General features: G+C 44.9%; 1 protein-coding gene across 10 annotated transcripts in view; it reads right to left on the bottom strand.

The window, feature by feature from the left end:
* The window catches only part of CNTRL (centriolin), a 107,286-nt gene that overhangs the window by 55,628 nt on the left and 38,675 nt on the right, over positions 1-12,983 (bottom strand). For all 10 annotated transcript variants that reach the window (XM_088466117.1, XM_088466120.1, XM_088466115.1 and 7 more), the window contains 6 exons: positions 10,497-10,650; positions 5,726-5,946; positions 4,975-5,139; positions 4,761-4,895; positions 3,679-3,824; positions 1,615-1,822 (listed from right to left, as the gene is read on the bottom strand). In XM_088466117.1, the coding sequence (XP_088322243.1) occupies positions 1,615-1,822; positions 3,679-3,824; positions 4,761-4,895; positions 4,975-5,139; positions 5,726-5,946; positions 10,497-10,650 (1,029 nt within the window). The remainder of the gene's footprint in view (positions 1-1,614; positions 1,823-3,678; positions 3,825-4,760; positions 4,896-4,974; positions 5,140-5,725; positions 5,947-10,496; positions 10,651-12,983) is intronic.

Below are 12,983 nucleotides of genomic sequence, written 5' to 3'. Positions count from 1 at the left end.
TCTGCAGGGAAGTCGCCATTTCCACTGTGCGCCTCACAAAGCTTGGGGAGAACACAGGACAACTCATGGACAGGGCTGCGCGCTCGCTGGCTCCGCCAAATGGCGGCACAGCGAAGTCACCGCCTTCCATGAAAGCGTAACGTGAACACATGACTGGAGAGAGGACCGCGGCATGTGTACAGCAGTTAGAGTTAATGGGCCTGTATCGGACTTGCACGCAGCCGCGTCTCCTGGTGGTCGTCCGTCTGTGACTTTATGCAAATGGCGCTACAAAATCCTTCCCTTGTGTACATCTGCGCATTCGAATGTGCGAGGACTGAGACGCCCAATTTTAGCATCCGTGCACGGCGGGAACACCGATCGGTGCGTCCTTATACGCCACCATTGGTCGCACCAATGAAACGTTGCTCCGCCCGATGGCAGGTTCTCGGTCTGACCGCGGCCTCCTGTGCGTCAGTGAAAGCAGCTGCTTGCATGAATACGCCCCACTGTCCGCATCCTGCACCATTTTCCTTGCAGCTACGTGGATCGGCTCTCAGGCTCAGTTAAAGGGAGGGTCTAGGAGAACCCCCCGCAGGAGGCAGAGGGCCTGGATCTCTGAAAACTTCCTTTGGTAATAACAAAAAATAAAACAAAAAGTTTTGATTTTACGCCCAGTGGAACTAATACATGTTGATAATTTCCCCCTGTGGTTACTTTACATATTCCGAGCAACCCCAGTAAATTATCCCTAAATATATTCACCTAGTTACCCTCTGTATAGGATACAATATGTGTGTGTACGATAAACCGAACTCTTAGGGAATTATAGGAAAATAAATGGATATTTGATTGTCTTATGGGTAAGAAAATGAGAAGGAAAAAAATTAGACATGTCTCCCCCTATATTTATCTCTAACAGCGCCAACGACGTAGTAACTGCATGCTAGCTCTGATCTAGTAATGCCCTGCATGGCATAGCTTATTGCCCCTTCTCATCCAAATTACCATCCCTAGTCATGCCACATGATGTCATCAAATGGTGATGTCACTGGGATCTCCTTGGGCAATACGGAATTCCATGCCATTGGGAATACAGTTAAGTGTCTACAATGTTTATATGGAACATGTCGACATCTGCAGAATGTCGACAGGTTCACAATATTGACATTTAACATGCCGACATTCTCGGACTGTCGACATTTAAGGCTAGACTGTGACAGCAGAGGTTAGGATTCGGATTAGGAGTTAGTGTTACTCATCCCTGGAACCGACGCAGGATCAGCGAGAACTCACCGTCAGCTGGCCGCCGGACCCGGAAGACAATGTTAGAGCGATCGGACCCTCCGAACAAGATCAGTCACGTATGGACCACCAGGAACGGTTTGTTGACATTGTAGTCATGTCGACATTTCATCAGTGTCGACATTACGCCCATGTCGGCACGATGACTTGACTAAATAAGGGAAGCCTGCCAATCAAAATCCCAGCCACGTGACTGAAGTAATAATGAATGATAATACTTGTACTTGGGCACTGGTGGCAGCTGAGAGCTCCCATTAGAGCATTACAGAGAATATTAATGTACTAGAGCAGTAATGAGAAGATCTCGGCCCCCCCCACCCATTCTCCTACCTTGGCTTCAGCTGCCTTGTTGCAGGCTCTCTTATAATCCCCCGGAGCCTCCCTGGCTCGTTCCTGCAGTGCTGCGATCTCCTCCTGTAACTTCCTCTGCCTCTCCTTGGCCTCTCGCTTTTCTTCCTCCCCCTTACTGAGGATTTCATTCATCTGTTGCTGCAGCTCCGCTAGGTTCTGCCCCAGAACGTCTGAGGCACCGGAACACCTGAGGTGGGAAAGAGAAAAACCCCATTAAGAGAAGATCAGCTCATATGTCCGGTTTGTTCCCCGGATGCCTCAGGCCAGAGAGGATGGCTACTTAAACTCACTCTTGGCTATTTTATTATTTTTTAGCAGCTATATAAAAGTGTTGATTGCTAAGATCGGCAGAGTATAATGATGTGCAATGACATGAAAGCATTATCAAACACAACCTTAAATGCTTTATTAACCTTGCGATAGACGCTGCAATCTGGACATGCAATTAGACAGTCTCAAGCTGGCCACACACTAGACCAACTTACATCCAACCAGCCAACTTGTTGATTGGTTGGAATGAAAATCTGGTAAGGAATGAAAGCAAATGACAATCAGCAATTTGCTCCCAAACGCCGGAAAATGAACAAAAACTGTTGTTTGAACAAATTGTTTAGATCAAACATTTAACAAACTTGTCTGACGTCATTTCCATCTGTTTTCTGGCATTTAGGAGCAAATTGCTGATCATCATTTACTCCCATACGTTACCAGATTTTCATTCCAACCAATCAACAAGTTGGCTGGTTGGATGTAAGTTGGTCTAGTGTGTGGCCAGCTTTAGATCAGGGTGTTCTCAGAACGGACGTATGACCCCTGCCAATCCCGCTCACCACCAGGGCTGGATTATTATCATCGCTTATTTATATGGCGCCACAAGTGTTCCGCAGCGCCTTACACAGTACATAACCAAAAAAGTGACTTACAGTACAATACAATATAATACAATGCAGGACAAGGACATGGATAATATACATTGATACATTGGTGGCCTTAACACCCAAATAAGCAACAGAGCATAAGCAACCAAGTGTTAGGTGTCCTAGTGGTGGGTAAGAAGTAGATGAATATAAAGTAAGGAGAAGCACAAGAGGGTAGAGGGCCCTGCTCGCAAGAGCTTACATTCTCAAGGAGAGGGGCAGATAGACAGGCATGATACACAAGGGGAGGGGCAGATAGACAGGCATGATACAGATGGGGAAGACAGGGAGGGGGGAGCATGTAGCAGCGGGTTAGGATGAGAGCTGGAAAGCTTTGGTCTTGAGAGCTCGTTTGAAGAATTGTAGAGAGGTGGAGAGTCTGATGGGGAGAGGGAGAGAGTTCCAAAGGTGGGGAGCAGCACTTAAGAGACTGGGAATGGCGACAAACACAGCCAGACAATAACCACGAAGAAAGCATTTCAGGAGATCCTGCTATATCGAGGCCAGACTATGTGAGACAATAGGACTGGCCAAATAAAGGCCAGCAAGTGTAATATTATATATATTATTCAATGGGCAAATATCCATCTTATGTGCATGAATATATATACTGCTCACCAACCTTGCGTATCACCAGGTACTCTCTGCAAAGCAGTGCCTTACTATATAAAGTCCCATTAATAGCACTATCCTCACTATAAATCCAATTTGGGACTCACAGAACGTGACCAAAACAGTATTAAAAAGGTTGAATTACAGTGTAATCAATGCGGTTGATTCAATTAAGTGCAATACCCGCCGTACACACATAGTGCAACTTATTACTAATTTACTAGCCCCCATGAAGCTGAGAACTAAAATGTGCAATTTAGGGGCAATGAGGGCTCCCAACAGATCCAGATGGGAAAGAGTGAGGGTCCCCTGGACACGCGGAGGACATGGGTAGTGAATAAGGTGTTGCTGATACTTCCTCCGTCCCACCCCGGGTGACTGAATCACCGGGACGGCTCCGCCCTCAGCGCTGAAGTTCTGCCAATAAACAGCGGTCTGACAACAGACAGGGATGAGGGGATAACAGCTGCCATAACCAGCTTTACTTACACTAATCAGGAGCGAGATTACTCACTTCATTTCCCCAACGCCGGTCTGCAGCTTTCTCTTCATCTCGGAGACCCTGGCCGTGATCTGTTCTGGATGAACCAAGTTATCTAGAGCATCATCCAGCTGCATCTGGAGGTTTTCCAGCTGTTTCTTCAGGAAGTTGTTCTCTCTCTTATGGGGAAACAGGACATGACATGTATAGCGGCGACTAAACGATCAGATAGGGTAAACTCAATTACAAACATCCTTTCCATTCTTTCATAGAAATCAGTCATAGTTTCTACTTTTCTCAGTACTACGGTCAGACAACTGAAGGATTGTTAGGAATAGAAGCCTCTGCTGAGAATACCAGCCCATATTAACGTGCGCCAATGCAGGATGGCATTTTGTGGGCTGAGACAATATTCAACCAATTTACTAGGAACCGGGAACTGAGCCAGAATTATTTTGCAGTGACTGGCGGCATCCATCCTACCATACTGCTGCCCCCTCTCTGCCTCTGTCACTTATGTTACATGTGCCCTGAGAGTGAGGGGTCATTGGGATCGTCTGTATTACATGTGCCCTGAGAGTGAGGGGTCATTGGGACAGTCTGTACTACATGTGCCCTGAGAGTGAGGGGTCATTGGGACCGTCTGTATTACATGTGCCCTGAGAGTGAGGGGTCATTGGGACCATCTGTATTACATGTGTCCTGAGAGTGAGAGGACACCGGGACTGTCTGTATTACATGTGTCCTGAGAGTGAGAGGACACCGGCAACGTCTGTATTACATGTGTCCTGAGAGTGAGGGGACACCGGGACCGTCTGGTATGACATGTTCCTTGAGAATGAGGGGTCATTGGGACCGTCTGTATTACATGTGCCCTGGGAGTGAGAGGACACTGGGACTGTCTGGTATTACACGTGTCCTGAGAGTGAGGGGACACAGGGACTGTCTGTATTACATGTGTCCTGAGAGTGAGGGGACACAGGAGAACTTGGGAAAGTTACATGTCTGTATGTGCAGCATGTGGGACCTACCTGTAGATGGTGGGATAAAGGACAGGGAGGCGCCGGGTCACTCAGGACAGTTATGTGTCTGTATGTGCAGCGGATGGGACCTACCTGGAGCTGGTGGACTTGGGACAGAAGCTTTTTGCCGTCTTTGTCTTTCTCCTGTAACAAGTGAGCCTTAGTCTGCGCATTCTCCAGCGCTCGCTTTTCTCGGTCCAGTTCGGCTCTCAGGGCGGAATTCTCTGCCTACAAACATCACATACAGCATTGGAATTTATCTCCTTGTTAAAACCTCTATTCAGCCAAATGACAGACGGCTCCTTACCTGTCCCTGACGCTTCCTCCTGTCCAGCTCTTGTCTCAGTTGGCTGATTTCGGCTTGTTGAGCTTTAAGCTGGGCGTCGTACTCTACGAGGTCTCCCTGTGCCTGGCGCAGAACGTCATTCAGTTCCTGCTGCTCCTGCAGACTGCGCTCCAGCTCTTCAATCTCCTGTAATTACAGCCTCTGTCACATGATTACCCGGCCCTGCCCGATATCAGACAGTATCTGCAGCCCTATATACAAAAGTCCCTTACCCTGGCCGTCAGCTCTCCTATATTAGATGCCCTGGTAATGTTTGGTGAAACATTTCATTCATTAGGTTATTTACCTTTAAATTACGGATTTATTTTTCACAAATTGTTTACTTTTAGCTTATTAGGTTCAGAGCTGACTACAAATTTTCTCACTCTCTAATAATCGTCCTATAAATCACTGATTATTATAATTAAAGCTCCTTGTCTACCTCTTAAACCGTTGGGTCCCTTCCCTGCATTACATTACATGCATAGGATAAACAGGAGACAAAAAACGAGCAGACATTGTAGTAGCTAAAGAACTAGTTTAACATACTATCTTCTACATTTATCATTTATTTTTATACAATACTAATGCAGTCCTATAGGGGGGGATAAGCTAACTTGAAAGATAATCAACTAAAAGTCTCTGCATGAAACCCGTCCTGTTATTGTTTTTACAGAGTTATTTCCCAATGGTCCTAGACTGGCTGGAATGAGAATCAGCAGAACATCTCTACCTTCCTCATGTCTCCGGCTTCCAGCGCTGCAGCCTCCAGTCTCTCCCTCTCCTCCTCCAGCTCCTCCAGCCGCTGAAGCAGCACCTCCCGCTCAGACTGAAGCTCCCGACACTCATCATGAGCTTGTTTGGCCTGTCCCTTTACGCTCTCCAGGTATTCCTGCAAGCCGGATATTATCCCCTCCAGGTCTTTCTTTAGTGCCTCATTTGCAGCTATCTGACCTGGACAGAGACACAAAATAAACAGCATTATGGAGGAACTAAATAAAGACTCCGCCCTTTGTAGGGTTCCGTGCACTGTGAGGAACAAGCCCCGATCCCTCCCCCAATGCCTGCATCAGACCAGACCTCTATGGAAGACTGGAAACACACACCACTGTCTAAGGGGTTCGGTCCGATAATTGCCATCTAATCAGCTTGTAATCGAGAGTTTCAGCTTGTACTAGTTGGAGCGAGATATTTACAGAAAACGGATATTTATACTTATGCCAAATCCTATCCACTGGGGACACTGGAACTGTGGGATGTAGAGGACCATGCAGAACTTTGGGCTCTTTAAATGTTAGCACAAAGGTCTGGCCCCCTTCTTACCCCGTAGCCTGCTGGGAAATCAGTTATTTTATAACCAAGCTTCCAAAAGACAGAACAAGGGGGGGAACCAAAAGAGAGAGATGAAAAGGTTCTCCAACAACTTTTAAGCTTTAACCAGAACAAAATTGTACAAGGCTTGAGCCTGGAGGTATCCCAAAGCTGCCCATGTGGGAGGGTATGCCCAGAATTTTCTCCTCTGTAAGAAGGTTGGCACTTCCGGTAGAGGTGCCAGTTTCCTGGGAGAGGGCTGGAACCTAAACCTTTAGGGTGCTGAGCATGTGATGTACATACCGCCCATGTGTCCAAGGCTTTAGTGCGCTATGATGCTCTATAATGTAGATATATATTCGCAATGTATGAACAAGCCGTACTGGAGTATGTATTATAACAGTACATGGAGTAACATGGTTGTAAATATGAAATACAAAACTGGAAGCTCAGTGGATCCAATAGCAGCCCTGCTGACTGTATGACCGGTCTCTACAATGATAAGGCGCACAGTAGAAGTGAAGGCCTCAGTTATTCCTTAACCAATCTTCTTCTTCTACAGTCAGAACGTTTGCCGAACAGAGTCTATGCTGGTCATCATGGCAACATGGATACTATGAAGCTGCTGAAGTTCCCTGCAGGAGGTCCTCCCAATAAACACTGCTAGCGGCTCATGGGTCGGGGTTGGTTCCTGAATGCAGGGCCACAGAAGCAATAGGAGGAGGTTGGGGAGGAACATCAGGGACAGTTAATGGTCTCAGTAGCGAGGTCTGTTGCCTAGGAAAAGACTACTGAGCACTACTATGTGTATTCTCTTATATGCCCTGGTTATTCCTCTAATTATTAAGTTCATTTGAACGAAACGGTATGAAATAAACCTGGTAACAGAGGAAATATTCATGTGACGCCTCTCTGTTAGATTGCAAACACTGTAAAATACAAGTACAGACTCACAGTCATGTTAGATAGGAGCTCCGTTATTACCCAGTCAGATGCTCCTATTTTTAGCTAATCTCGTGAACGTTCCGAATTTAGGAGACCTGAAAGGGAGGCCTTGTATCTCACGTCTGATAATAAGCAGCAGTACAGTGAGTGCATTGTACAGTAGTCCGGGGCAGTGTCTCTATGACTACCAGTCTCCTTACCTTATTAATGCACAGCATTTGTTACTAGTAGCGTAACTCAGGACAGACATTCAAAACGGAATCGCTCTGTAATGGCGGCTGTCGGGATGCCTCCTGTCACAGTACCGACAGCGGAATCCCAATGGTTGGTATCCCCCCCCTTCTCACCCTAACGGTGCATACACACGGGACGACCGTCAGCGATAACGATATCGCTGAACGATCACCCTGGTGTGCTGGATGATCGATATAGATCATCCGGCACATCACCAACGACAGGCAGCGACTCGCGATCGATGATCGCGGGTCCCTATAGTAACCTGGTCGATATCGATTTAGACCGATCCCATTCAAAACACATACAAATAATAGTAATTAGGACAAATCTATAAATAAGCTCTATCTGGGTGTGGTATGATATAATGACACTGAGAATGTCGACAATCAGAATGTCGGCATGTACGTTATGTCGACAGTCAAAATGTCGACATATAATTTTCCACTATTTTAGCCTAACTTTAAATTTAAAATGTCGACATGCAAAATAATGGCAGAACGCCAATGTCGACCCATGTCAATATTCTGACCAGATACTGCTCTGATTTTTGCTAGCAATAGTTTAACTGTTGACTTTTTAATTTGCAAAAGTTTTCAGACTTTGTTGTTCTAACACTCTGGGCCGGCGTTGGAGAAATTAAGGAACACAGGGCCTGATTCAGACCCGGACGCTAAGCCGCGATCGCTCGCGGCCAAATGGGGCTGGGTATGCAAATTCCACGATCGCACTGGGTGGCGTAAGGATGCCCTCTATGTCTTAGAGCAGTGTTGGCTAACCTGGACACTCCAGCTGTTGTGGAACTATATATCCCAGCATGCCCTGCCACAGTTTTAGCATGCCCTAATAGCAAAACTGTAGCAGTGCATGCTGGGTTATGTAGTTCCATAACAGTTGGAGTGTCAAGGTTAGCCAACACTGTCTTAGAGAGTGACGGCAGTGAGCGAACGCAGGTGTATAAAGACACCAACTTTCCTTTCTTAATGCACGTCATCTCCAGAAAGTTTATGATTAATCGGTAACATCGAGAGCCATCGGAGCTGCACGCAGCGCTTGTGGTAGACCCTACCCCGCCGCAAGAACTGCGATCACTGCTGACTGAAATACAACCAGGTGACGTGTACAATGACGCCTGCATGCTAATTATGCCCGCCCTTTAAACGCTGTTTTGTCGCCCAGACACGCCTGCGTTTGCACCACCACTCCCCGGTTCACAAGCACCTTCCCCTTTTACCACCCACAAACGGCACTGTCACTCAAGGTAGCGCACAGTTCCCGATTGCAGTAACTGGCTCGTGCGCATGGATCACAGTGCGCAATGCGAACCATCGGCAGCTACGAGCGAACGCTTCTTAGCGTCCGGGTCTGAATCAGGCCCACAGTTGCTTGCTTATGAAAGAAACAGATCAGTGTTCAAACAGTAACGGCGAGGCGTACGACAAGGGCGCGGTAGTTTCTTTTGTGGTTTTTTTTTTACAATAAAGAACAAACAAATGGTTTATATGTGACATAAATGGTCTATGCTGACAGGGCTTATACAAGCTCTACAGTGGGCTAAACATAAAACACAGCTTTTCCTGCGGGAGAAACTTCAAAGCGTTTCCTGATCACATCCAGCAGTCCGCGCCCAGCAATGGCTGTAACTTAGATAGAACATAAAACCCACCCATGCATCGGTCAGCCTACTACGTATTTATTGCTCATCATGCTATTAATTACCAGTGACATCTTCTATAACATTATGTAATGAACTACAGAACTTTAAAATATAAAATGTGTATAGAGATAATGGCGCATATGTAATAGGCAGCGAGTTGCAGGGACCAGCGCAAAACCAGCTAAATTCTCGCCCAAAGATTTAAGGTGGCAATAATTGGCTTTACCGTTTAAATGATTGGCACATTACATCTGCAGGCTAAACTGACAGATTTGCGCCATTGCTGCAACTCGCAGGCTATTACATACGGGCCAATAAGCTGGATAAAATTTGAGATCACCTCAGGTTTCTGCCCTGTGTCCTTATTCTTGCATTTAAATAATATGTTCCACCAGTGTCCTCCCTCAATACAGTATAAGACTATCTGTAACACAGCTAATATATGCCCGAGACAGGTCTGTGTTTCAGCTTTATTACTGTGACCCCAGAAATACATCTAAGACTATTTCTTCTCTGATTGAAGTGAAAGTGCAGAGGTTCTCCTGACCCTCAAACTCCAGCTAACATTACTATGTGTTTGTAAGAGGCAAGATGAAGCAAATGCCCTTCTGCCCCGGGACTTTTACCCGAGGTTAGGCTAGCCCTTCACTAGGAACCAGTGACATCACTGAGAGTGCAGCCTATCCAGTCACTAGGAGCCAGTGACATCACTGAGAATGCAGCCTATCCAGTCACTAGGAACCAGTGACATCACTGAGACTGCAGCCTATCCAGTCACTAGGAGCCAGTGACATCACTGAGAATGCGGCCTATCCATTCACTAGGAACCAATGACATCACAGAGAATACAGCCTATCCATTCACTAGGAACCAGTGACATCACTGAGAATGCAGCCTATCCATTCACTAGAAGCCAGTGACATCACCGAGAGTGCAGCCTATCCATTCACTAGGAATCAGTGACATCACTGAGAATGCAGCCTATCCATTCACTAGGAATCAGTGATATCACTGAGAATGCAGCCTATCCATTCACTAGGAATCAGTGACATCACTGAGAATGCAGCCTATCCATTCACTAGGAATCAGTGACATCACTGAGAATGCAGCCTATCCATTCACTAGGAACAGTGACATCACTGAGAATGCAGCCTAACCATTCACTAGGAATCAGTGACATCACTGAGAATACAGTTTGCCCATTGACTAGGAGCCAGTGACATCACAGAGAACGTAGCCTATCCAATCACTAGGAGCCAGTCACATTACTGAGAATGCAGCCTATCCAGTGATATCATTGGGGTTCACTTACTAAAATAGGTTTAGTGTGTTTGGGTAAGGGTTAGGGTAAACAAACCTTCTGTGAGCTGTTGCTCTAGGTCTTTGATCTCCTCAGTTTCCCTGGCTATCCGGGACAGCATCTCATCCAGGCGTCCCTCAAGCTGCTTGTAATGTCCGTCCATCATCTCCAGCTGCTGCTCCTTACTGGCTTTCTGAGCCTTCACATGGGCCTGTATATAGGAGAAGGAGCTCTCAGACTACGTACAACAAGGGTTTCTTATACAGTACTACCAGGAAAGGTCTATATAATATGTTACATGGAAGCACCAAGTGTACTATGTATGGGGCCTCATTTACCTACATATATAATCACTAATATAACGGGGAGCTATAGGACAGCTCAATTATACTATGTATGGGGCCTCATTTACCTACATATATAATCACTAATATAACGGGGAGCTATAGGACAGCTCAGTTATACTATGTATGGGGCCTCATTTACCTACATCTATAATCACTAATATAACAGGGAGCTATAGGACAGCTCAGTTATACTATGTATGGGGCCTCATTTACCTACATCTATAATCACTAATATAACAGGGAGCTATAGGACAGCTCAGTTATACTATGTATGGGGCCTCATTTACCTACATATATAATCACTAATATAACGGGGAGCTATAGGACAGCTCAGTTATACTATGTATGGGGCCTCATTTACCTACATATATAATCACTAATATAATGGGGAGCTATAGGACAGCTCAGTTATACTATGTACGGGGCCTCATTTACCTACATATATAATTACTAATATAACGGGGAGCTATAGGACAGCTCAGTTATACTATGTATGGGGCCTCATTTACCTACATATATAATCACTAATATAACAGGGAGCTATAGCACAGCTCAGTTATACTATGTATGGGGCCTCATTTACCTACATATATAGTCACTAATATAACAGGGAGCTATAGGACAGCTCAGTTATACTATGTATGGGGCCTCATTTATCTACATATATAATCACTAATATAACGGGGAGCTATAGGACAGCTCAGTTATACTATGTATGGGGCCTCATTTACCTACATATATAATCACTAATATAACGGGGAGCTATAGGACAGCTCAGTTATACTATGTATGGGGCCTCATTTACCTACATATATAATCACTAATATAACGGGGAGCTATAGGACAGCTCAGTTATACTATGTATGGGGCCTCATTTACCTACATATATAATCACTAATATAACGGGGAGCTATAGGACAGCTCAGTTATACTATGTATGGGGCCTCATTTACCTACATATATAATTACTAATATAACGGGGAGCTATAGCACAGCTCAGTTATACTATGTATGGGGCCTCATTTACCTACATATATAATCACTAATATAACGGGGAGCTATAGGACAGCTCAGTTATACTATGTATGGGGCCTCATTTACCTACATATATATTCACTAATATAACGGGGAGCTATAGCACAGCTCAGTTATACTATGTATGGGGCCTCATTTACCTACATATATAGTCACTAATATAACGGGGAGCTATAGGACAGCTCAGTTATACTATGTATGGGGCCTCATTTACCTACATATATAGTCACTAATATAACAGGGAGCTATAGGACAGCTCAGTTATACTATGTATGGGGCCTCATTTACCTACATATATAATCACTAATATAACAGGGAGCTATAGGACAGCTCAGTTATACTATGTATGGGGCCTCATTTACCTACATATATAATCACTAATATAACGGGGAGCTATAGGACAGCTCAGTTATACTATGTATGGGGCCTCATTTACCTACATATATAGTCACTAATATAACGGGGAGCTATAGCACAGCTCAGTTACGCAGCCAATGAAACATTAAGCAATTTGTACATTGATAATTATTTACATTTACCAAAAACCAAATGTAACATCTCACAGACACAAAGTAACTTGTTTAGTCAGCCACAAATGTTTCTTATACTAACCTGTAACACTTCATAGAAATGTACCTTTATCTAGTACGGAATTACTTACATCTGAACAAGAATTATAATAATAGTAACAAAGGACGGATCAGTAGAAATGAATTCCTTTGTGAGCTCCCACAGAGAAGGGCAGGTTAATTATTAATGACATGGGAGAGAATCAGTATGATTCCTATTTCTGCTGGGAGGAGGATGAGACCATCAGAGATTACACAGGCAGCATAATACAAGTCTGTAGCTCTCCAACCAGGGTGGAACTACAAGTCACAGCATGTCCCGACAGCCACATCTCACTCCGCTGTACAAACTGCCATGTGATACGGATTACGTATTAAACATTACTGAACACAGATTTCATCTCTCCAAGTACATGTGCTACCCATGATCTATAGCGACATATCACGCATTAATATGTGACATCACAAGCTGCAAAGTCATGCGTATGTCGTTCTCTTATACAGTAACACTGTACACAGGGTGTGTAAAGCTCATGTCTAGAGGTTTAGACCTATCCCAATTGTATTATACATCTAATTTTAGTGCAGATCTT

Source organism: Taudactylus pleione, unplaced genomic scaffold (genome assembly GCF_031769625.1).
Source record: "Taudactylus pleione unplaced genomic scaffold, aTauple2 ptg002507l, whole genome shotgun sequence".
NCBI classification, from domain to species: Eukaryota; Metazoa; Chordata; class Amphibia; order Anura; family Myobatrachidae; genus Taudactylus; species Taudactylus pleione.
This window is presented reverse-complemented; position numbering and strand designations above follow the sequence as displayed.